General features: G+C 43.1%; 1 protein-coding gene across 2 annotated transcripts; it reads right to left on the reverse strand.

Annotated features, from left to right (window-relative positions):
- Positions 1–25,720, reverse strand: pikfyve (phosphoinositide kinase, FYVE finger containing). Of its 2 annotated transcripts, none has more exons than XM_071518755.1 (41): positions 25,537–25,720; positions 22,775–22,942; positions 20,226–20,335; positions 19,859–20,030; positions 19,398–19,605; positions 18,107–18,196; positions 17,833–18,001; positions 17,466–17,623; positions 16,628–16,739; positions 14,908–15,055; positions 14,518–14,682; positions 14,196–14,258; positions 13,969–14,098; positions 13,228–13,408; positions 12,998–13,072; positions 12,141–12,248; positions 11,778–11,918; positions 11,458–11,584; positions 10,417–11,315; positions 9,876–10,289; positions 9,387–9,487; positions 9,229–9,300; positions 8,810–8,981; positions 8,191–8,369; positions 7,690–7,803; positions 7,013–7,121; positions 6,777–6,931; positions 5,255–5,351; positions 4,923–4,983; positions 4,690–4,818; positions 4,450–4,570; positions 4,083–4,178; positions 3,865–3,945; positions 3,339–3,433; positions 3,170–3,229; positions 2,762–2,938; positions 2,186–2,289; positions 1,920–2,048; positions 1,303–1,564; positions 953–1,027; positions 1–667 (listed from the first exon to the last, which is right to left on the reverse strand). In XM_071518755.1, the coding sequence occupies exons 1-41, from the start codon at positions 25,718–25,720 to the stop codon at positions 552–554; spliced, it is 6,327 nt and encodes a 2,108-aa protein (XP_071374856.1). In that variant the 3' UTR covers positions 1–551. The 2 variants fall into 2 exon arrangements, with proteins under 2 accessions (XP_071374856.1, XP_071374855.1); XM_071518754.1 differs by having other exon boundaries at positions 22,775–22,937; positions 25,490–25,720.
- Positions 25,721–25,853: the final 133 nt, after the last annotated feature.

The raw sequence follows: 25,853 nt of genomic DNA on the forward strand, positions 1-25,853 counted from the left end.
CAGTGTTAATAATCTTTTAATAGTTACATAATCTCTGTACATTTACAAACTTTAAATTACATGAATTAGTTTGTTCACCAAACTAACAGTAAGATTGTTTGCTTTTTACAGTGCTTTTCTCACTGCAGGTCCTCTTGAAACAGTTGGACTCATGGCACTAATAAAATAACACACCCTCTATGAAAACATGTCATGATTCCAGAGGGGGATAAATAAATTCACAATACTGAAATGTGACCCAGATTAAAACAGATATTCAACATTTAGAATAATCCCGCGCTGGCAGAGTGGCACTGTTACTACGGAATGATACTGAGCTGTACACTGGCCATACTTCTGTTTGCATAATATTCAAACATTTACAAAGTCCAGTTAAGTCCAGTGTGCTTGTGGTTCCCAACTGGGCTGGAAAAATTCTCACGTACGGAGGCCTTTGTCCAGGAAATTGATTTTTGTGTGCAGGAAGACAGAGAGGGCGTCTCTGTGTGTGTGTGTGTGTGTTTTATATTGGTGTGCTTGGACATGCATGCGCTGCAACAGCTCCAGGCCTCTCAGCAGTTGATGCCCAGGCCAGTCCAGTGGTCTGGCACCATGAGGAAGTACTTGTCCATGGCCTCACAGAAACGAGCTCTGTACAGCTCAGGAGAAACCACCGTGGGCATCTTCCCTGGTGACACAAACACAAACAAATGCACCTCTGTGATCACAATATTAAAACTAAGTAAGAAGTAAAAAGACCCCAGTGCTCTCACCAGCACAATCTAAAATTTTCTCTTCTTTCTCTATATGATCTTTTTGTATGTGTTAACTAACTAAAGTAAAATTTTTGCAAGTGGATTCCTAAAGATGTGAGAAATGGTGCCATGAACATTCCTATGAATTGAAATATAGCTGAGACAGCTGTAATAAACAGGATGTGGAGAACAGTGTGAGCAGGCAGAAGAAGAGTTACCTTGTCCTCCCAGGATCCCAGTGGATTTGACGACCATCTCCAGTTTCTTGTCCCATGTAAAGGTCCTGATGTAATCTGTAAATAGCAGGAAAAGTTGTAAAGACATCTTGGCATCTCCACAACCTCAGATCATGAATCTATTTTCAACAAGTGGAGGCTGATAGTTCTCAATGAGTTTATAAGACATGAAAACAAAATGAAAGGGAAAAGAAAGAATGTTCGGGGGGAAAACGTGGCATTTCGAAAATGTCAACTTAAAAAACGCCCACATTTTTAGACTGACAATCACCACAACTGTTACGAAGTTGCTTAGTTGTGATGCAGCGATCAATGCATCCTCCTCCTCTCACCTATAATCCCGACCACCAGTTGATCGGTAGCATCGTCCCGCCCCACCAGCAGGGAGTAGTCGATGATGAGGTGGCTGGAGAGGAAGTAGGCGTCGCTGTGTATGGCGGCGCGGAGGATGGCCTTGCAGTGGGCGCGGATGTACAGCGGGTTGTCGTGGATCAGCTTCAGGAGGTTCTCGTCCAGCAGAACCACCTCGCAGCTCTCCTTCCCCGAGTCCGTCTTCACGTTGCGGTTCCTCAAGGAGCCTTTCAGGTCAAACACCTGGACAGAGGACAGGTTGAAATATGAAGTACAGGACACTCCAGTTTCATCAGCTTCAAGTCAAGATTTAAGATGTTTTAATACCAGTTAGAAATATCACCAATTTTGCAACTGAAATATACAGTACATGAAAATGAAAACAGCCTTAGACTTATCAAAAGGGGACCAAGAAACATTTGTAAGACCACTAAGACCACTGCATTAAATTAATAATTCCTGTCAAATATCAAGTATCATCATCCTCAAGATTTTGCCTCTCACAAACGTGTTTTCTAACTTCCAACACTTTGCAGATTTATTAACTACAGTGACGGTACAGTGACCGTGCTGACACTGCAGCTGTAGAGAGTCTAACCTGAGCCATCTTGCGTCCGTAGAAAAGGTTCTCCATCACAAGCAGGTCCAGTTTCTTCTCTGTGTTGTTCTGGGAGTTCTTGTAGCCAATCCGGTAAACACCAAGGATCTTTGCCAGAGCAGTCGGCCGCTGTGGTACAAATATGGCAGTTTTTACTTTTTTTTTTTTACCTAGTTTTTTCGGCTTATGCAGCATACTCAAAATAAAATGCAACACCAAAAAAACTCCACGCAGTACAGATGGAAACCATTCTTTTCTGTCCGTACCTTCTGCTGCACGGCTCCAGTGATGTAGGTGAAGTAGTGGGGAGCAAAGTCCAGGAAGGACTGGACCTCCAGTCTGGGCATCTGCTTCAGGATGAACCGGTCATCTGGCAGGACACAGGCAGAGCAGAAGGTCCCCGTTATCAAGAGCAGGCGGTAATTAAACTTTTGGTACATGCCCTTATTTTTACCAAACCACTGAAAGGCTTGAGGTTAACCAAAAAAGCAGACTATTACACATTACAGACAACTACATCCTAGTTTTCAGAAACTGGAGTGTGAGTGTGAACATATTTAGATTTACTACTACTACTACTACTACTACTACTGCTACTACTACTACTACTACTACTACTACTACTACTACTACTACTGCTACTACTGCTACTACTGCTACTACAACTACAGCAGGTAGGGATTCAGTGTCTTGTTCAAGGACACTTCAGCAAGGGGGTTGCTTGTCCTCTGGTTGAAAAATGGTCTTCCTATTCATTACACTACCCAAACTATTCTGTGGCATTTATTAATGTCATTGGTTCTGAGCGTGTTGATGTTCATGTGTTAGTCATTAGACACAACCTTCGGTGGCGTAGAAAACGGCTCCGGACTTGCCGCCGCGAGCCTGCCAGTTGACACAGTGGGACAGCGAGCGGACGAAGTCGTCCTCCGTGCTTTCCATGATCTCCTCGCGCATCTTGTGAAACTCCTCGGCATAGTAGATCCGGCAATAGAACTTGGCATTGGCATCGGAGAATTCTACACATCCGAGGACGCAACAAGAGAAGAGGGTAAAGGTTAGCGAGGCTCGGGTGCGTTTGCTGATGCACTCCAAAAGGGACTGAATTGAGGACAAGTATTTTAAATTCCGTTCAACCAATGTGATACTGTGCTGTATTGTAACTTTGGGAATATATTTAGAAGTTGAAGGACAGAGGGACAGAGGGGTGATAAACGGTGAGGTTGGGTGAGGGAGTTAGAAACACTCACGTAGTTCGATATGTGGATTCCCGCTCTGTTTCTTCTGTTTGTCTACTAAGTCAGACTCCTCTGCACAAAACAAGAATAACATATTAAGTCAAGTTTTTCACTTTACATGTTAATGTCTTCATTCTTTACTGAGTAAGGTGTTATGTGACCGCTGGCCCAGGACACCTACTGAGGGGATCGGCCTCCATGCTGCTGCGGCCGAGCTGGGATGAGGCCGAGTCGTTGGGCTTGGCGGGGCTGCTCTTCACCCGACTCTCTCCAGAGCTGCAAAGGAAAGCAACAAAAGAGACGATTGAGGCCAATATGCAGGCAAAGCTAACGGGATTTGTATTATGTAAAAAATATGTTTATATATATTTTTGGTCTTCATTTTAGTTGACTAGTGAAAGCAACAATCTCCATGACCTAAAAATGTTATTCCTTCCTGGTTTGTTAATGTTGTTTTTCGCTCAGAAGAGTTCTAAAAGGGTGAACAGACTGGTTTATACAGTTGGGCTTACTGTGGAGAAAAACAGCTGAAAACGTCCAGCTAATGCAATGAATATGAGGAAATTACATTCTGGTAAAATGACCCGTGAAATTCTTTCATATTCCCAGACTTCCCAAAGAATTTATCCAAATTCCCTGTCTGGATTACACCTCTCAGAATTCCACAACTTTCCAGAAATTCCATTACCGGTGGGAACTCTGCTTACCCGATGCTCTGTGGGGTCTCATCCCCCCCTGTCTTTGATGCCTTGGACAGGTCTTCCAGGGCCGTCTTATACTCCTTGCAGCTAGAGGGTGAGAAACACCACAGTGACATCATGTTTTAGAAATGAGATATCGACAGTTATGAGACCATTTGACACCATTGCCTGAAGCTGCAGTGTTGAGCTGAGACAGAGGGAGGAGGGAGGAGGGAGGAGGTTACCTGAGAGCGAAGGCTATGATGGAGCTTGGCTCTTTCTCGCACACCGCGATGGGCACCCGTTCATGTTCATACATTAGATAGTGCTTGTCTGGATCACTGGCAACACACATCACACCACAGTCAAGAGACAAACCATCAAAGCTGGTAATAATACAGTACAGACTGTAGTTAACCAAAGTAGTCATCTTTTTAGTGTCTTCCTTATATCACTTTGAGATTTATTTGATAGTATTAGTAGTAGTACTAAGCATCATGTGGTTGGTGTGATGCACCTGGGTCTTGTGTTTTAGAAAACAGACCAAAAGACAATAAATCAAGAGTGTGAGGTTCAGGAAAAGATATGGCCCAGAATGGGTGTATCACTTACAAAGGTAAAGGGATGGGGTTGTAGCTGTTGCCGGGCAGGAAGTTGGCCAGGATGGCCTTCATGGTGGACTTCTCCTTCACCTGGCTGTCATTGGAGCCCAGCAGGTGTCCATCAAACACATCTGACAACAGGGGAACACAGAGTTTAGAAAGCAGAGAAACAAGCTGCAAGCAAGTTTATACGTGAATATATAATTGTGTGTGTGTGTGTGTGTGTGTGTGTGTGTGAGTGTGTGTGTACCTTCTGGGATGCTGAGAGTGTCCTGGTCGGGGAAGGAGGGGCCAGAGGTGACTGGTTCAGCGCCCGGTTCCCCTGGCGATGGCAGTATGGAGGAGGAGCCTGACAGGAGGGTACTGAGGTGACGGTCCTCTGTCAGTCAGAACATGGAGACACACCCACCACAATCAGGGTCACAATCACTTTCATTCAAACAGTAAATCAGGACCGGTTTAGGTTTGGGCCGGCCAACTCACCTTTCTCACCGTTAAGAACCACAGGAGAGGGGTTACGAGGAGAGGATTCCAGGGCGCTTGTCTATCAATAAAAAATCATCACATAAGATAAGATGAAACTGAAATGATCCCCGTGGAGAAATTGGGCCCTTGCAGCAACAGCTAGTAATACTTTACAGCAAATAAAAATGTGTATGGGGTATACGTGCATAGACATACACATATGTGCATCGCATGGCATAGATCAACCTCTTGACATTTTACATATGATGGAATAGATCAATCAAACGAACACAGGTTACTCTACCACAGGTTTTTCCCAGGAGCAGAAACAGATGAATGACGCTACTAACCTTACTGTCGTCAGTGGTGGTCTGTCTGTGCCTGCCTGGGCTGGGAGGGACAGACAGACGCTTCCTGCCTTTCTCCTGCTGGAACAAGTCCTGGAGCCTGGGGTTGGTCAGACAGACAGACAGAGACAGACAGAGACAGACAGACAGACAGACAGACAGTCAAATTACATCACACCAAATAAAAGAGCCGCTGAGAGATTTATCCGATATATGTCCCAGTCACCAACCAACCTCTAGCCTACTACAGCTGGCTACTACATTAGGTCAGCTTCGTTTAGCTACTAAATAGATTGCCAATAATGCTGTCATTGTATGAAATAAAAAGTTGGTCAGTGAAATGCAGTAAACCATAGTAATATATTATCCATATCAATTAGGAGAGCAAGCATTGAGAAAACTGAGGTAGAGTGGAATATTTGTTTAACTTCCGGCAACAGGTATTGTGCAACTTGCCTTATTCACATGACAGCCGTATTTGATTTACAGCATACAACAGCGAAATAGATTCAATAGATCAAAACAATGGTGGAACTGTGTATCTTTTTAAAAAAGAAGTCCAAGGGTTGGTGACATGTATCAAATATGGCCACCATGTGACTAAGGAAAATTGTGTCATTGTCTGTGATAGAATAACATTAAACCTAGGCAATAGTTTTTTTTTTAGAATACTGTCCAGTCACCACTGAACCAGAACCACCAGCCACTAGAGGTCTTCACGGGTCTACCCAGACCCTAGGATCTGAGACCCGACCCGGGACCCGTACGGGTTCGGGTCCACATTTTATTATGGTGAATCGGGTCCGGGTCGGGTCCCATTCTATTACCGCGCGTCCCGGGTCTGTTTATCATTATGTGTAATACCCGAGTCGATCCGAGAAGACCCGTGATCAGCGCTCATCACATGACGGGACGGGAAACGCATAGAAGCGCTGTGTAACTTGCGTGATGATTAGGCTGACCTAGGATCAGATTACAAGAGCGAAAATAAGGTGAAAAAAACGTTGAGCAGCGCCAGCGAGTTAGCTGCTAGATTCCATTATGGAGTCTCACTGTCATCTACTGGACAAACTGTAGAACGGCACAACTTGGCACGTCTTTCTTTTATTTTGATCTCCTTTTATTAGGCTACCATATGTTGTATCCGACATGATAAACGTTTTTAGCAGTAGCATGGCATTTTGAGTAGCAATTTTAATTACCGGGTTTGTCGGGTCCATAAAATAGACCCGAGACCCAAGAGACCCATGAGGGTCTCTCTCCTCTTGGACATGCACCGGGTCGGGTCTGTAACATCTCGGGCAAAAACGAGTCGGTATATATATATTTTTAAAAATTATCGGGTCCAATCGGATCTCGGAACGAATTTCCCGGGTCCATTAGGGTTCGGGTCCGTCATTTTGGACCCGTGAAGACCTCTACCAGCCACCACTAGGCAACAGGATAAGACCTGGTGCAGAATACGAGGCAAAGACAGAGTCTGAATACTTTTAATGAAAAACCATTAAGCAGTAGTGAGTCTGACCTGGTATTCCAGGACTGTAGAGTCTCACACAGGCTCTGTTTCTTCATCACCACTGACTCCAGAACAGCCTGCAGCTGCTGAGGGGAGTCCAGACCGCAGGCCTGCAGTCGCGCCTGCAGCTTCTCGATCCAGCTCCGCAGCTCTGCCTCCTCCATCTACACACAGAAACACCATTATAACCCTTTTACCACATCCATACACACAGAGATAAGACATATTGAGAGATGGGAACCTACGTCTTTCTGAGCAAACAGGTCCTCCATCTTCTCCTCTCGTGTCTTGCTGAAGGTGTCCGTCTTGAGGGAAGTGAGGCGGTCATCTATGGCCAGGTAGACCTGAGTCACTCTGAAGAGAGAGCAGGGGGAAAGAGTTGAGGAGTGGGTGTGGTCAGGCCATGTGCAAAGAACCCAAAAACCATTCTTAAGCTGGCAAATCACTTCTTTATGCACATATTTATGCAGTCGTTTTCTACTATTTTACAACTGCTGTATTTGCCTGTTCTATACCTTTTTAACTTCTATACCGTTTTATTGCTTGTAAAGCACTGTGACTCCACTTGAAAAGTGCTACACAAATACAGTTCATTATAGTATATGATGTACATGATGTAGTATATGAGGTATATGTAGTATGTATATATGATGTAGTATGGTATATAGTGATGTACATATATGATGATATGTAAAGCCCTTGTTGTGATAAAGGGCTGTATTGGTTCTGATAAAGGGCTATATAAATAAACATGACTTGACTTGACATTATTATATTATTATCATTATCATTATTATCATTATTAAGGGATCCGCTGATCAAACTAGATAGTTCTCAGACGTCCTTCCTATGTATTTACAACATGGACAGGTATGTATGAATGAATGCAGTGTGGTGAGCTATGACCATGGTAGTTATTTACTTCTGACAGAAGTCCTTAAGGTCCTGCTGCATGTTGGCTTTAGAAGGCTCCTGGTTCCTGATGAAGATCTTGGGAGGAGGAAGGCAAATCTCCAGCAGCCTTACAGAGATGTAGCTGAGAGGGAGAGAGACAGGAAAACACTTTGTGTCAGTGTATCAGGACTAATCCACAAGGATGCCATGAACAGAACGGCCTTGTAGGGTTTGCAGTGACCATTTCACACAGCTCACTGACAATAATGAAGGGAAGGGGAATCTATAAGACAGATCATACAGTGTTTGGATGGATGGATCAACAGTGTGTTACCTTAAACACTGTACATATTCTATTCTCATCTATATCCTTCTCCAGTTTTCCCGTAAAGATCATTAAATTTCTTCTAATCTAATGAAATGATAGATGATGGATGGGTAATTGAATGAATTGGACAGATGGACGGTTAGTTTGACTGGCTGGAGAGGAGGATAAAATGAGAGGAGGATAAAATGAGAGCTGGCCTACCTGAAGGAAGCCACCATCTGGTTGTAGGAGAAGTACTGGTGGTAGTCTTTGTGGATGGAGTGTCCACAGGGCTCGGCGTTGGCCCTCCTGGTGTACTGGTGGCCATAGAAGCGCAGCTCCAGGTACTTGGCAAATGACATGGACCACGAGTCATTGGACAGGGGCACCACTGGTGTCACCTACAAAGACGGGCAGGCACTGAGTTGAACAGCAGGTGCAACCAAAACACCATTTATCAAAAGTAAACTTTTAGTATACAAGGTCTGTTATCAGGACCAATTAAAAAAGAAAGGTACCAAAAACATCAGAAAATATAAAATATAAATGATTAGGATGAATAATTTAGTCTCTCTTTCCACATTTTCCACCAAGCTTAAAGGGGTTTTAAGTAATCTGACCTCTATAGGACCAGTAGGAATTGGAACAACATTGCAGGAACTTTTCTTCTACACGTCTCTGGCACATTTTTTTGGCCAAGTAATTGTTGAGTCATTCGTTTTGATTAACAACCATATCAACCCCAGTGGGGCAGTAAAAACTCGGACTTATTTCCCCTTTAAAGAGTACAGAAAGGAGCCAACATAAATTAGTGACCTGTATTATTATTATCATCATTTACCTGTTTGCAAATGCGGCACCAAGAGTAGTTGAGAATGGTGTGTTGATAACCAGGCACAGGAGAGTCCAGCTCCTTCAACACAATCTGCACGCAGCCACTACCATGCACAAACCGACGGATGTGGTGCACCATGGGAGTCTCACAGAACATGCTGGGGCACTGGTAGGATGGCCTGGATAAAGTAGTACCCACACACATGAACGCATGCAAACATACAGACACATGCACAAAAACACAAACAAAGCAAAAGGATACATTTAGTTTCAGCACATACATGTAAGTGGCTCATTTTGTTACTTCTGATGTGTAACAATATGTCTCACTGAGTCTAAATTGATGATAAAAGTATGACAAATGAATTAAATTCAAAATTAGTAATACTTAATTATTAGTAATTAAGTATTACTATTTTGTCTCACCTGAAACAGTATCTCTCCAGGAATACACCAAGAGAGAGGTCATTCTTGCCATAGAACTCCATAGTGACAATCCTGTTAACAAAAATGCAATGACTGAAAATTCATTTAAAGCCAGTTATGGTATATTGCCATTAATCCACTGGATGTGAGCAGTTTACCATGGACTGACGCAGGGGTTGGGGGCGTTGTTGGACTGTGCTGAGGAACTGCTGAAGAGCACACACAGTCTCTGGTGGTTGACAGGGTTCAGACAGTCCAGCTAAACACAGCACCGACAGACAGACAAACAGGTGAAAAACAAGCCAACAGGAGCCACAACAATCCATGAGTGCACACACCATGCCACTCACAGTGTCCCTCACAGATCTCAGATTAGGGGTGTGGTCGAGGGCTCCGCCTGTCACCAACAGATCATACTGGTCTGAGACCAGTGCTGGCTGAACAAGACAATGGACACAGGTCAGATGTGTGGTTCTTGTTCTTTAGGTGGAATCAATCTAACTTACTTGTCTCCACCAGAAATGCAAAGTTCCTTCTACCACCTGTAAGCATCAAGCAAGAGGACTGAGGACGTGTAAAAAAAATAATAAAAATGGGGATTCAGGGTTTGTTTGCAGCTGTACCTTAAACTTCAGATCCAGTCTCACCTTGGAGGCCCAGCTCATATCACTCTGTCCGCTTGGCTTTTCCTCTTCACTATCAGCCTTCACTGGTGGCCTGACTGGGTCTCGCTCCCGCTCTCCCACCTTGGTCTGGCCAGCGGCAGGAACCCCAGGGCCGGTGGAGCTGAAGGGGTCGGAGGCTTCCCTCTGCCGGATGCGGCCTCCCTTGGCTCTGTACTCTGCTAGCATCTTGGCCAGATCCTGGCTACTGTTCAACTGCTCTATGATACGGGTGCTGGTAAGGCGGTGGCTGGGCAGAACATCGATGGGCCGCGGTGGGGGGCCCCCGTTGGCCTGGCCTCCGACCAGGGAGGAAGGGGCAGAGTCTTTGAGGAGCTGCCGCTTCCTACGCCCATCCAGCTCCTTCAAGTCCTTGTTGAGGAGGGGGGATATGTAGACCTACAGCAGTGGGAAAACAGATTAGCCCGACCGCATTTAAAGCTGCAAACAATGAATAAAGCCAGGGAACACAGACTGCATGCATCAGTCAATGTAAAATGAATACATATATAATAAAACTAGGTACCTGCTCAGGGAAGTAGTCCCTGCTGGGGCAGTGCAGGCCAGCAGGGGTAAGGAGGAATGGTTCTTTGAATGTGATGAAGGGAGAGATGCACAGGATGATGTCCTTGAGCTCCTGCTTGAAGACGGCAGAGATGGACTTGAGACGGTCATCAGACGAGGCCACCTGCTCCGCCACAAACAGCCCTGTGTCATCCTGCAGCGGGTCCCGGAACAACCTGGGAGGAGGCGTTTCTGAACCTTCCCCTTCCTCCATACCTAATGACTCCCCCTTCCCTAGGTTCCCCTCTTCCCCTGCCTCCCCCTCTGTTGCTTCTATGAGAGTGTCTGACCCCATCTCCTGGTCTTCTTCCATGAGGAAAGGAGGAGACACAGACGGAGGCGGTGCAGGGGGGCTGGAAACTGGTGTGGAGGTCATGGTCTCCGTGTCCCCAGCCTCCTCGCCTTGGACTGAGGAGGAAGACGACTTTGGATTCAGTTTGACTTGTTGGCTGTCTCTCTCTCCGTTCTTGGATGAAGACTCCGAGGCAGGCCTTTCCTCCTCATGTTGCCCTACTACTGCTTCTCCTAGAGCAGAATCTTCCATTCCAGCCGCAGGTCCTATAGTTTTCTCCTGGCTCTCTCCATCTCCTTCTTTCCCTTTGCTCTCTCCGTCAGCCTCCTCCTCGGCTGAAGTGCCCTCCAGCAGGCAGGGGAAGGAGGTGCTCTGGGCCAGGCTTGGCGGCATGGCAAATTCGTCCATGAGGAAAGAGATCTCCAGTTGGGAGTGGTAGGCCACACACACCATCAGCATGATGATCTCCTTCACCCTGGCCAGCTCGTACTCTGATGCACCACGCAGTTTGATGGTGCAGCCCAGCTGAGGGGGGCAGCCCTCGAAGAACATCAGGGTCTTCACCTCATCTGGAAGGACAGACAAAATAATCTCAATAGCAGCTATGGTTGGCTGCATGGCTATGGTCATTATCTATAGCCTTCTCCCCAGTCCCCACAGTAGTATTTGTTGAGAAAATATTTTTGTCAAGAACAGAGATGTGCTACTCACTGTTGGCCAGCGTGAAGGGCTGCAGGTAGAACTTGTGGCAGGTTCCCAGACGAGGCTTGGTGAGGAGCTGGTCCATAGACATCACCAGGTCACCCTGGGTCATACGACTCACCCTGTCCAGGACTTGCTACACACATTGACACAGGAGGAATATTAGAGGTGATTAACACTCAAACAGAAGACCATGCAATGATCTAGCAGGCATGATTCAAGGGCAACAAAAATATTAGCAAAATAACTTAAAACCAGATTTATGATATTTTAAGCAAAAATTAGCAGCAGCTAATGCAGAGGGTATATAGTGTTGATGCAGTACTGACAGGTTTGACGTTGATGACCAGTGTGATGCCGTGCTCTAGCAGCATGTCCTGAGCAATACGAGACACCGTCTTCTCCACCAGGACCAGGTTGGGACGGACATCCACTATACGCTGCACATAGTTCTTCAGAAACTCTCGTTCCTAAGGGTGAGACAAAACATCCAATTTTTAGTGTCAGAAAACCTTAGTGGGGAAAATGAAAATGCAACCCAGACTAAAAAGGTTGGTTTTGCTATTATCTGTTGTTAACTGTAGTTAATGTAAACTGTTATGGAAGAAACACAGTTGATTCTAACAGGAGATATTTGCTACTTGTGTTACAGGTAAATTAAATGGCAGTCCTTTCCAGAGCGAAGTACTGACCTGTAGCACAATCGGGTCGATGCAGGTAAACTTGGTCTCCTCCCTGTACAGATACTCTATGGAGCACTTCAGCAGCAGGATCTTAGGGTTCTTGATGTATGAGTTCATCTGATTACAGAAAGGAATTGATTACAGATGAGACAAGGCTCTGTTTTTTGGTAAAACATTTACACTTCCAATATTAGCTGTCCTGGGAATGTATATTCACTACCATTACTCATTATACTCATTATGCTCTCTACTGCTAATTGCAAAGAGGCAAACGATGTGAAAAGTACATATATAATATCAATTATTTTTGAATTTCTTTTTAAGCAAGGAGTCAAGCTTTCCAAACTCTGTGGATGACCGTTCAGGAACTAAAATGAAGATAAATCCTGTGGGGCAAAAATTGTTTTGGCCATTAAGATGTGTAATCAGTTTACTTTTATGAACATGTGAAGTTACAATTTTCCCACAGCTAGAAACAAGAGAGCAAAAATGATAATTTCAGTCCAGTTTAGTGAACATCAAGCACCGACTCTAATAAGAGAGAGATAAACACGATACAGATAGACAGGTGAAGTGAATAACAGTTACAAAGACTGAAAAGACTGCACACCCTGTATTATATGCTTAGGATTTAACATAATTTACTTATCTAGAGGAGATAAATGAATTCTGTCAAGCACCACACTTCCTGCAACTGCTCAAATCCTCCATCGGCTTGTTCACAAACCTAATCTGCCAGTACTTAGCAGGAGAAAGAGTAGTATGTGTTCACACATTTTGACTGAACTGAGCATATCAGGTAGCACTCCCCTATAATGGAAAGAGAGGAAAGGTGATTTTTGCTGAAGAGAAGAACGTGACTCTACCTTCTTGTGGGCGATGTTCTTGGTGCAAACAAAGCCATTTACCACAGTAGAATCAAACTTCTTCCCCCCTGGAATCTAAAACACAGGTGGAGATTCAGTTACCAGCTCAAGCCCAGAACTCCATCTGTTGAATTCACTTGTATCCTTATTATATTCAAACATATGTGTTTGTCTTACAAACTGGGAGCTATAAATAAAGTTTGACTGATGTGACGAGAATGGTGCCTGACCTTCTTGATATGGACCAGCTGACGGATGTCCATGTCGTCGTCGCAGCTGCGAACGTCGGGCCGCACCGTCTGGACCACCTGGCGGACCACAGGGACGATGACATCCCGCCAGGACAGCGACAGGGACTCGCTGTAGAGCAGCTGCTGAAGCAGTGCCATCATGTGGCTGTGGTTGGCAGAGCTGAATGAAGGGAGGCAGATGGATAGATGAGGAAAAACATATTTTGAATACACATTACGAAAACATTTGTCATGCTACCCTCATTAAAATTACATTCAAATGAATGAAATGGGCCTTCATTCAAAGTTCTAATATAGAGCTTTCTAGAGCAACTATGCTGGAAATATTCACTTTGATACGATCACTGTTTGTCACACAGTTGCTCTGTATAGACAACATGTTATCTGAAATGCAATGTATTTCTAATGTAACTGTTATACAGCAATCATGTACATTGTATACATTGAATCATGTACATTTCCATACCTGCAATGGAACATTGCAGTCATTTACATTGTTTGAGGCATTTTGCATTTTGCTCCATCATGCCACCACATAACGCAACAAACATCATAGAAACCTAACAAGTAAATTCTGTAATTGCTTCTAATTCTGCTTAGTGGTTCCACAATGTGCTACACTGCTGTTAATTCCATTTGCCTTGTTCTCCGCTATGTGAAGCCTATTAGGATTTATGTATAATCACAATGGACACAAATAGTGCTATCATGTAAACTCACAGCAACCTCTCCATGGCCTTCTTCTCTCCGTTCTCCTCTCGGAGCTGGTCCAGAGAACTGTGGTGCCAACCCAGAGGAGTAAACAGCATCTCTTTGGCCTTCTCCTCCACACGACGGTTAAAAAGAGACTCTACACCAAGAGAAAAAGAAAGAGAACGTTTGCTTGGCCAATTCAGCAATCCATTATGTTGCTTTATTAAGTCAAAAGGGAAGTGGAGAGTTCCTACCCTTGATGAAGGCGTCACTGATGGAAATGTTCTGCCCTCCATCTTCAGATACAAGAAATTCAGCTGACAGACAGAAGAGAGAGAGAGAGAGAGAGAGAGAGAGAGAGAGAGAGAGAGAGAGAGAGAGAGAGAGAGAGAGAGAGAGTAAAGAAAGTAAGACAGCAAGAGACAGATAGTGGGACAGGTTGTTAGATAAGCAACACATAGATTCACTTCGTCCAATAGAGAACTGTACAGGGAACTAGTTTGACATACACATAAGTTCCTGTAGTTCTTGCAAGAGTGTTTGTGTGTGTGTTTGGGGTGGGGGGGTAATATTTACCTTTCCGCTCAGTGGGAGTAGGTACATGTGGATACTTGGACTGTTTCTTGATGTGGAAGTTGACATTGTCTTGCTCCATGTTAAGGTTGATGGAGGCGGCGGAGTCGCTGTCCACCGCTGACTGGAAACTGCTGACTGACGTCCTCTTGCTGGGGCTGGCAGAGTCTGGACACAGGACATGAGAAGTCAGACAAGGCAATGAGCTGCTGCTGGGATTTTACACTACAAACAGCACTACTGTTAGTTGAGTGAACTACGCTCCCCTGGTATAGACTTAGTTATATATACACCGAAGACACCCTGTACAAAGAGGAATGATCCAAGCCAGCATAATATGGCTACAGCTTAGGTTAGCACAACAATAAAAGGCACCAGATACGCGATACATACTGGGCATGGTGTAATCGTTGTCGTCTGCGAGCTGCTCTGTGTCGCTGTCGTCAAACTTGATGTCCTTGAACCAGGAGGGCTCTGAATGTCCCTCCAGGGAGTTGACACTGTCGCTGTCTGGAGACGGCGTCTCTGAGAACTCTGTACTCTGGAGACCAGACAGGGAGACGTCATATCAGCACAGTTTGCTTCACTGAACATATCAATCTTTTAAGCTGCTAGTGATAGGTCTTGTCGTTTTTCAAGTGTCAATGTGTGATGTATGTTTGTTAAAGGAGCCAAACCTGAGTTTTTTGTTAGCTTGACTGGGGTCAGGCAGGGTGAAAACCTATCCCCAATATTATTTGCATTATTTATAAATGATCTTGAGGAATATTTGGTACAAAATGGATGTGAGCCGGCTAGATGTGGTGACGCCATGATAGATTGCTATATTAAAGTCATGGTATTAATGTATGCAGATGATACTATCGTTATGGCTACAACAAAAGAAGGACTTCAAAAAGCCATTGATCAAATGTGTTATTTTTGTAGGAAATGGAAGCTGAGTATAAACAGTAGTAAAACTAAAGTTACAATATTTGGCCATCACAAAACTGATGTTAAGAAGTACCAATTCTTCTGTGATGGTGAGGAGTTAGAAATCGTACATAGTTTCAAATACCTTGGTATTGTATTTAATTACAACGGTTCACTTAAAATTGCTATTGAGGAACTCTATAAACGGGCCTCTAGAGCTATGTTTGCTTTACTGTGTAAGTGTAGGAAGTTTGATTTACCAACAGATATAAGACTAGAGCTTTTTGATAGGCTTGTGACACCAGTTATGCTGTATGCATGCGAAGTATGGGGGTTTGAGAAGACAGCCATTTTAGAGAGATCTGAAATTCCTCAAGGATGCATTGAAAGTTAAAATGTTAACTTGTAATAATGTGATATATGGGGAGTTAGGAAGACACCCACTATGTATTGGTATTAAAAAAAGAATTATTGGTTACTGGGGGAGTTTGTTGAAGGGGAAGGAAACAAAGATCAGCCGGGCAATGTATAATTGTTTTTTTAACTTGTATATCACTGGAACGTATGTATCACCGTGGATTACATCAGTTCAGCAAATATTAGATAAAGGTATGGCCAGACTATCTGTAATTTCCAAGTTTCTAACAGTAGAATTCTCAAAATAACAGGAAGATACTGGAAAGGAATACAAGGTTTTTTAATTTATGTAATGACAACTGTCTGGGGGATGAATATCACATTCTGTTTGAATGTAAAAACACAAGCATTGTTGAGAATAGAAAGAAGCACCTGCCAAAATACTTTGTAAACCATCCATATGTTGAAACTTATATTATTATTGCAGACAGATGAACCAAGGATAGTATATAAACTGGGTACATTTTTGAGTAATGTTCTGCCTCTCTTTAAATGATTTAATTTTTGCTAAAGATCTATTCTGGTTGTTTACCATTGTACTGCTATCTTGTTTTATGTTTGTACTCCATACCACGATGTGTGGTCTAGAGTAAATACAATCTGAATCTGAAAGCTTTGAATTTGAGAGAGGCAAGAGGTCAGTATACAGAAGTATGTAAAATGTAAAACAATGTGGATTGTATGCACCCTAAGAAATTATTATTAAAAATTAAATTATTTGTGGTCATTGATCAAGTCTGAGCTTGAAATGTGTGCTCATTCCCCTATTGACAAAGGCTGTCACCTGGAGGGGGCGATAGAGAGCATACTCATCCCTGAACAGCTGGTCGTGGTGGGTGACACAGTCCAGCCAGCGACCATCCACTAATGCCTGGCCTATGGCAATAGCCTGGGCCCTGCAGTTTAGGGAGAGGAGGAGGGGAGGGAGAGGGTGGAGGGAGGAGCACAACAGTAAAACATAAGACAAAGAGCTTTCATCTTATATATAAATTAGATGCATAAGGGCGGCCACTCATGAGCCTTCTGCACTGTGCTCACCGCTAAGCAAGGCACATCATTACAGATACATCATCACAGAAGTGCACATGGTAGCAGGAAGGCGGGGCATATAAAAACATTAGGCGACCTCAAATAATTATTTTTTTTTGCCATCGGTTGCAGATTGTTTTACATTTGTACAATGTGCTTAGATTAAAAAACCTATGCGGTACTTTTTAACCAAGATCATGGTAACTTTTTAATGTTGGATCATACAGTTCTGGAAACTCAGACATACACAAGATGAGTTTCTCCTCCATCTTTGTACATCAAAATCTGATTTGATTTTCACAAGGTCAGCTGCAAACTGGGTGGGTTCAAATAAGTGGACTTGGTCAAAATGTTGAGCGGTGGATGATGCCAAAGGTAGCGCTGCCTCTGAAGTGGGTTTTCCATAGGAAAACAATGGTTCAGCCAGTGCAAAGCGATTTTGCCAGTGATCATATGACATAAATAATATTTCCCCAAACATACCAGTGATTCCAAAGAGGAGCTTATTATCACAGTATTCTATCCAAAGACAAGCAGCACCTTGGAGCACATAAGAGAACATACAGTACATCTGTTGCCCAGTAAGATGTTACCTGGTGGAGATGGTGCCATTCCTCAGCAGCCAGTTGACCAGCTCCTTTCCCACAATGCAGTTGGGGTAGGTCCTCAGCCAGTACCTGTGGTCCTGGAACTCCATCCCCGTGCTGTTGTGGCAGATTTTCTTCCACAGGTCCTTCAACTGGGATGAGTCCTGCATGACATATGGTATGACACTAAGTAAATATCAGCCATGTGTTTTTGCTCTAGGTTTGTTGTTCCTCTTTTAAACTTGGATCACAGAGAGGGGCAGTGTCAGAGAGTCAATGAGGGCAAAATAATGAAAAAAGAGTATTTTAAAAAGGAGGTATACAAGGAGATGAAAAGCTGCAAATGGGAAAGAAAATAGCAGCCAGGCGTCACCAGTAGGATCTTCCTCTCCTCCTCGCTGTGGTCCTGCTTGATGCCAGCTTTGGTGCCAGACTTGCTGCCTGACATGGCTCGGCTGGTCTGCGGGCTGACTGAACTGTCGTAGGAAGGCACCATGGAGGAGCCAGAGCGGTCCAGGGACAGGTTGGTCACACTGGCAGACCTGCAGGAGAGACAAAGAGGAACAGGTCACACTGCTGGACCAAACTATGCTGAATCAAGCTGGAATACACTGCACTATATCAGCAAAGCAGGAGCAGTAACTGACCTCTTCCTAGCAGGTGATTTGCCTACGTCTTCTTGTAGTGTTGTCAGTCTGGAGCTGAGGCCGCTGTTCTGAGACTCCTGGTGAATCAAACTTCGGCACACACAGAGACACACTTTAATTCATGCTTTATTTGCTGTGCTCATTTCACTTCCCCTGATCCGCTATTCAGCCCAGCGTTAATTATGACCAGTGAATACATGCATGCAGACGCAAGTTTTTATCGGGCTAGATTGCATCAGGCTCCACTTACAGACAGCTAAAGTTGAAACAGGTGTGAAAAAATGAATGAAACAAACAGCAAGACTCACTTCTTTCTCATCCCAATAGGAGTTTTTCTATGCCAGGAGAGAGAGGAAAAATATTTTCTTTGAGACAGGTCAATAGAGAAATAAGCAGCAGGGGCACACTGATTCAAAGGCAGTAACACTGCTATGACAGGGACACAAGCACAGGGTTACAAAATGCATGCAATGTCGGATGATCCCTCAGACAAAGGACGTCCTTGAGAAAGACATTCAATTTATCAATTTGTCTGTTCTGTGCATGGCTAATGAAATTAAAATGTGCCACAACAATAGCTGAAAAGATAACTGAATGAAAGAGAAGGTTCAACCAATCTCTGTGGTATACAATGGTGTAGGCATACTTCATGTCCTCAAAGGTCATGCATCACTAATGGACCTGTTTGGATATTTCTAAAATAGAAATTAGATTTCTAATATGCCATGCCACCTGATGCCAATTATTGAGTCTTGACCGGGTACAGGGTACACACCAAGCACACACAGGTATTAAAACAGGAGAAAAAAGTTAGGGAAAGGAGAAAGGCAAGCATGGAGGGAGAATGAGCAAAGAAAAAAAAAGAGCAACATCCTAACATGACAAAACAACTGTCAACTGCACATGCTAATGAGAGATGATGACAGATTTGTACAACAGCTAACTTAGATGCGACAATGAAAAGTCAACATTTCGGTTGTGGGTAAATGGGACAGTTTTGTCATGCAGCATTCACACGTGGTAAACATGATGGTCTGAGGTACAGTTGAGGAGGAGTGAGGCATGGATTCAGAGATGACGACGCATGCATCATGCAGGGTGCCTCCTTTCTGACTCTACTTTCACCGGACATGGACTAAATCAAATCAGAAATCTTTTCAAATACTAAAAATCTGCAATTAGATGATATGATTTGGAGTGCCAAATTTAATCTGTATTCACTTGATTCTTATTTGACAAGATTTCCAGACTTGATTTGGCCCTAGGTGTGTGTGTGTGTGAGTGTGTTCACCTCTGCCAGGTCAGGTCTTCCTCAAGGAAGATGTTCCTGCTGGCCTTGCGCCCACCCACGGGTGTCCGTGGCTCGCTGGGTTCCAACACACACACAGAGCAGGGAGAGTCCGACAGGGCGCTCAGGTCCTCGCCAATGGAACCCGAGTCAGCAGAGTGAGCGTAGCTTAGAGCTATCTTACGACAGTAGGTACAGGCCCGCAGGTCTCCTACATACAGAGTACATACATACATGTAATCACATCAATCAAGCCGTGCTATGACAGATTCATGCCTGACAAATATTGATTGTGAAAGCTGATTTAGAAACTCATTCAAAAATGTGCATTCCTGAAAATGACTAAGTACTGATGCCATTTCAGAGCTCTACTCAGGCTGTTTTAACAGAAACAGCACTGATTCACTGTGTTTCTAGTGGGGTTTATTGAACATGGCAGATAAATAACCACAAAAAGCACTCACCCGTGTAGCCCATGAACTTGCCGGGGATTTCCTGGTTGCAGCAGCGGCTGCAGAAGATCTGGCCACACAGTCGGCAGTGGTGGCGGCGGCGGAAGGTGGTGAACTTCTCATTGCAGTCGTAACACTCCTTACACTGGCTGTCTGGCATCCAGTACTGCTTCAGATCGCTGTCCTAAGGGGGGACAACAACCGCAAAGCACCACTTTTGTCCACAAACATCAAAGTAGTATGGTTTTGATATGTAGTAAGGCTTTTTAGTGCAACTGCCGAAAACATACAACGTTTTTTTACTTTTCTCAGCAAAAGCCAGTTTACTCAAATGACTGCATAAAAGGCATTGTTAGATTGGGTATGTCTAATTTGATACCTGGCTCTTCCCCTCCATGATTTCCTTCAGCCTCTTCAGAGCAGTGCGGAGTTGCACAGCTGTGCGAGGGTCATGACTGCCTAGAGGCGTCTCCGATTTCCTGCGGCCCTCTAAGAATACACAACCACACACACACACACACGCACACACACACACAGCACGAGTCAACAAAATAATTGAAAACAGTGCATGCCTTCTTTAAAATCCATGCTGCCACATTGTCAAATATCCCCTTTTAAATGCAGATTGAAAGAAGGAAAATATTTATTTTTCATTGCAGCTTGCTTTACCGTAGCCCTTTAGGCCTGACAGTTATAATGTAATACAGCATTTGACAATGCAACACCAAGTGAGTAACATTCTCCTGAGTTGTGAATGTGGATAAAATAATGCATGACATGGCCAACAAAAAGTGCAACTGGGCAAGAAACAAAAACATATAGAAGAAGTGTTAGCTCTCCAATCATTTTCCACAAACATCGCTCCAATTATTAGTGCCTGGGTGGAAAACATCAGGGCAAATCAAAGACCAATAGAAAGCACTCCAGTATAAATGCCAATATCAAAAGTACACACACACACACACACACACACAAACAAACACACTTGCATGCACTCAGACACACAAAAGTGTTTGTATTAGGCCATTCTTTCAGACCAAGTTGTTAAGGTCAAGCATAAAGCAATCTTTAGTAAACCACACAGTAGAGAACCCCTCACCTGGCCAATCCACTGTAATCAGAAAAGACATGAGAATGGATGTTACAGCCCGTCATAGTGCATCCATTCACTTTTCTGCTTTTTTTTCAAAGCTGAAACATTTGTCAACACCAAACATCTTCTTTAGTCTTTCTTAAAGTCTTCCTTTAAGTCTTTTTCACAAGCCTGCTACTTTTATAGGCACAGTATCATGGATTATTTGGGAAAAACAAACATTATTTCCCTGCCTAATTCCCTCTCTCCAAAAGAATGTGGTTTTCCATGAGCATTTTGTTCCAAAATGTGATATCCATCATTTGAAATAGTGGCAACTACTATATTACAAATTCTACAAAATATTGACAGCACAAAAATAAAAGTAATCATGGTACTTTTTCCGTGGTTAATTCCATAGGTAAGGTAAGTCCGTAGGTAATTTAAGTCCCTGGTTAACAAAATGACTGCAGGGTTCCTTCACATTTTCAATTTCAAGTTTCCACACACTTCCCAGACCTTAATTTCCTGATTTAATTCGAGAATGTCCTCTTGCCCTTACTATCTATGCCATATCACTCTATAGAAGAAGATTATTCTTCAAAGCGACAAATATCAGGACATGTGAGAGGACAGGGGTCTAAATGGAACAATACAACAATATTTTTCCATACTTCCTTTTCCATACCCCAACCTTTTTGGTGCCATTTCCGAACTTATCAACCTAGAAATTGCCAAATTATTTTTCTATACATTTCCAGACCTGTGTGGGAACCCTGAGACTGGATCCTCTAAATTTCGGAGATACTGAATGCTGAACTTCAGGAAATTATATTTTTCCATAATGGATAATATATAAAGTACTGGAAAAGAATGCTTCAGTTATTTCCTACCTTGCAGAATGTCATGTATAATCCAGTCTACAAATGGCAAGAATGAACAAGACAAACTTCTTCCCAGAGCTTCAAGAGAGCATCTTGAAGGAGTGGACCTTTACTCAGAAACACCTATGGGCTACAGCTGGCTTTAGTCTATCTGCTCTCAGTGTTATCAATTTCAATTCAATTCAATTCGATTGGAATGTGCTTTATTGGCAGGAAAGTTCACAGACAATATTGCCAAAGCATCGAGATGAATATCAGTCTAGGTGGGCCTGTGTGTGTGTGTGTGTGTGTGAGAGAGTCAGTGCCTGGACAGAGGAACTGGGTTGCTGCATTATCAGTGGCCTCTGATTAGTTTAGCCAAGACAGAGACTTCAAAATCAGTAACAACAAGTTACACATAATGCTATCAGCAAACGTGTAAATCAACAGACTAAGCCAGGATGTCGACAAGTTTCATCAAGTCAAATTTAAGACTTTTTAAGACCTTGTTAATGCCAGCTGGAATGAAATATGTGACAAATTTTGAAACTGACATGGGTCTATATAAAGGTCTGTGTGATTGGGCTGATTTGTCAGCACATAAATGAACTGCAACATTTTTACGATTTCTAAAATTGAACTTAAGACTTAAAATACAACACTTAATCATATTCATGACCCTTTAAGACCTTGTTTGGATTATAATTATTTAAGACATTTAAGCCTTCTTCAGGATCTTCAGATATTCTGCAAGATTGATTAATGACTACTTTTGGAGAGTTCTTGAAACAAACAGCCAAAAGAGTGGAGTCAAATCCTGAAAAACAGCACTGGACACACTATGCAATAGGTGTTTTCTATCACATGCGTCACAAATCTCTTTCCAGTTAGCTAATTAGCTAACTGACAAAACACAATCCACCTAGGCCTCAAATATCAGTATATTTTTTGTGTGTGTGTGTGTCTGTGTGTGTGTCTGTGTGTGTGTTTTACCGGAGGCAGTGGAGGTGCGTCGGAGGAGATCAGGGTGCTGTTTCCGGTGTGTCCCCGAGCCGTGGATGGAGTGGGAAGGACTGGAGGACCAGCTCCTCCTCTCTGCCTGAGGGGAAGGGGACGGCACATCTGCCTTCTCTGAGACCGTCGAGGGAGGCCGTCCCTCCTCTACACACACACACGCACACACACACACGCACGCACGCGCGCGCACACACACACACACACACACACACACAGGAGACAGTGAGCAAGAGAATGAAAAGGAGAGGCTTGGGGAGCTAAATAACAACACAGAGAGAATAAAATAAAACATCAACAAATAACAGTTCATATTTTTAAGGGTGATTGGGAAGTCAACTCACCTTTAGTATTTTCATTTTGACAGTGGGAAAGTAGACAGGGAGATAAAGGGTGATACAGGAGAGAAAGCTCTGGCGGGGTATACATGTAGTCCCAGAGGAGGAGAATTAACCACTCAACTATTTCTGGGCACAGACCAGACCTACGTTAACACTTTATTTGAAGGGGGGTGAATAAGGCTGATATAACACTGTCATAACTGTCATGACAACTGACATGAACATGAATGAGACTTTATGAATGTTTACAACTGTTACCATTAAGTGTCATTCAGTTGATAATGTCACTTTTAATGCAAAGTTGACACTGTTCTAGATGTCTCTGTCATGACAACTTGACATTAACCAAAGGGACTTAACCTGTCATAAACATATGTCATGACAGACTTCATTATCAAACACAAATAAACCCTTTGTTTGTATGTGTTCAGATTATATTAAACTGTCATATGTGGTTGTTTTTGACAGTGGCTGTCACGAGACCGACATAACTGTGTCATGAGTGTTTTCCCTGAACTCAAATACAGTGGTAGAATTTGAATGTTTCATAAAGATACAAAGTGTTATTACACTGTCAATTTAAGCAATATCACACGAGAGGGAGTGCGGTTGTACTATATATTAGCACGGCTGTGATTCGATCGTAGATAACTAAACCAGCAGCTGGGTTACACAAAAACTACCCAACTCCGTGGAAATAACCCAGAAAAATGGCCCAACAGGCTCAAACCAGCATATGATAGATAAAATAGGTAGATAAAATAACCCAGCATGTCAAATGCACCTCTACAGGAGTTACATCAAAATTCATAAACAAAACTTTTGCAGTTGTGATATGGGCTTTAGTTTTCCTTAAATTGTATTTACATCAAAGTGTAAAACAGTTGACATTTTTACCAGAAAATCAGTAGTCTACACAGTGCAGGGTGCCACCATTTGACAAAATAAAAATAAATGTCTCAAATTGTACCTTAGAACACTTTATGAAACGTCAAATAGGCCTAGTTCTATCCAATAGTTACCCAGCTGTGTTACCCTGCAGTTTTTAGGGTGGCGTAATAACACTTTATATCTTTATGAAATGTCCAAATTCTACCACTGTACTTGAGTTCAGGGAAAAGACTCATGACACAGTTATGACGGTCTCATGACAGCCATTGTCAAATATGACAGTTTAATGTAATCTGAACACATACAGTGATAATGAAGTCTGCCATGACATATGTTTATGACATCTAGAACAGTGTCAACTTTGCATTGAAGGTGACATTATCAACCGAATGACACTTAATGACAACAGTCGTAAACATTCATAAAGTTTAATTCATGTTCATGTCAGTTGTCGTGACAGTCATGACAGTGATATGTCAGCCTTATTCACCCCCCTTCAAATAAAGTGTTACCAAGGTTTTTGTCCATTCCACAAGGACATGACTGTATAAGTAAAAGAGAGATAACTAACTAAGAAATAACTACTTTTGAAAATGTTTTCTGTCTCCCTTTAATCTAATAATATAAATATGAGATGCACTATTCCTCTTGTAATTCATTTAAAAGGAATTTCTAAAAGACAGACAATGTGACAGTACAATGTTGCCATAACGAGGGGAGGAGTGTTGTATGGAGTACAGGACTTGAGAAGCAGGACTAGAAACACAAGACCGGTCACGTGGCTGGCTAGCTCCTGGAACTGGTCCCAACAGCCAATTTCTATCACATGACTTTGGCAAAATGCCCCAACTTCTTCCAGCAAACCTCACTTGATTTAACAGAGGCAAAAGGATACTGGGAACAGGCTTTACATGTTTTTGTAGATCTAGGTTAAGAAACATTTGAGCTTCCTCAATTGTTTTGAAATCAGTGAGCTTTCTCATAACAAGATTAACGAATGTAGTGCTGACCTTTCACTGAATTACAGCTTAATTCTATCTTAAGCATGTGGGTCATGGTTTAGGTCACTTCCTAATGACTGTCAAGCATCAGAATTTTAACAATGCTAAGGTCAAAAGGCCGAGCAAATCATAAGCTTTCTGTGTTTTTCTTATGTGGATGATAATTGATTTCATTTTCTATATGCTTGTTTATTTACAAAACTGAGAGAAATATGATAACGGAGCACCACACAAACTTGAACTGTTCAGACTTCTTGTAATGCAACAATGTATTTTTTGGACAGTTAAATGGATATCATTTATTTCTTCACTTTTGGTTTTGCCACGCAGTACATCAACACAGGCTTGAGTTCGGCTGTGATTTACCTTCCAAAAGGGCCCACATATACTGGATAGAATGGAAGTGGCCTAAGGCAGCTTTAGCTAAACAAGACATAACTGTAGATCTATAATGGGTCCACATCCATTACTTTATCTAGATGCTTGTGTGTGGGTGTGAATCCCTGACCTTTGTTGTTGAAGCGAAACAGATTGACAAATGAGCTGTATGCGGAGCGGAGCGGGGGCTCATCCTGCTCCGGCGTCAGCGGTTTGAAGTGAGTCAGGTGGGAGGGGCTGGCGGGCGAGATGACAGGTGGCTCGACACTCCAATCCGTTGAGGATGAAGACGAGGACTTGTCATCAGCAGCCATGTCACTGCTACTCCTGGTGGCGTAGAAAATACATATTAGATTACCGGCTGGCTATTGATGTGCTTTCAAGACTCTGTCACAAATGCTTTCAAGCATGTCTACCTGATTAACCTCACTTCAAATGGCGTAAGGA

The sequence above is a fragment of the Centroberyx affinis genome, unplaced genomic scaffold, assembly GCF_046629955.1.
Source record: "Centroberyx affinis isolate AG114_WGS23_722 - 3 ecotype Tasmania unplaced genomic scaffold, CSIRO-AGI_Caff_v1 ptg000632l_1, whole genome shotgun sequence".
Lineage (NCBI taxonomy): Eukaryota > Metazoa > Chordata > Actinopteri > Beryciformes > Berycidae > Centroberyx > Centroberyx affinis.

Excerpts from the sequence above, each read along its gene's own strand:
- pikfyve (XM_071518754.1), bottom strand. The coding sequence starts at position 25,720 with ATGGCTGCTGATGACAAGTCCTCGTCTTCATCCTCAACGGATTGGAGT. Across the intron at positions 13,073-13,227 it reads AGCTGGTCCATATCAAGAAG|ATTCCAGGGGGGAAGAAGTT; the intron begins GTCAGGCACCAT and ends CCTGTGTTTTAG. Across the intron at positions 5,352-6,776 it reads CTACAGTCCTGGAATACCAG|GCTCCAGGACTTGTTCCAGC; the intron begins GTCAGACTCACT and ends GACCAACCCCAG.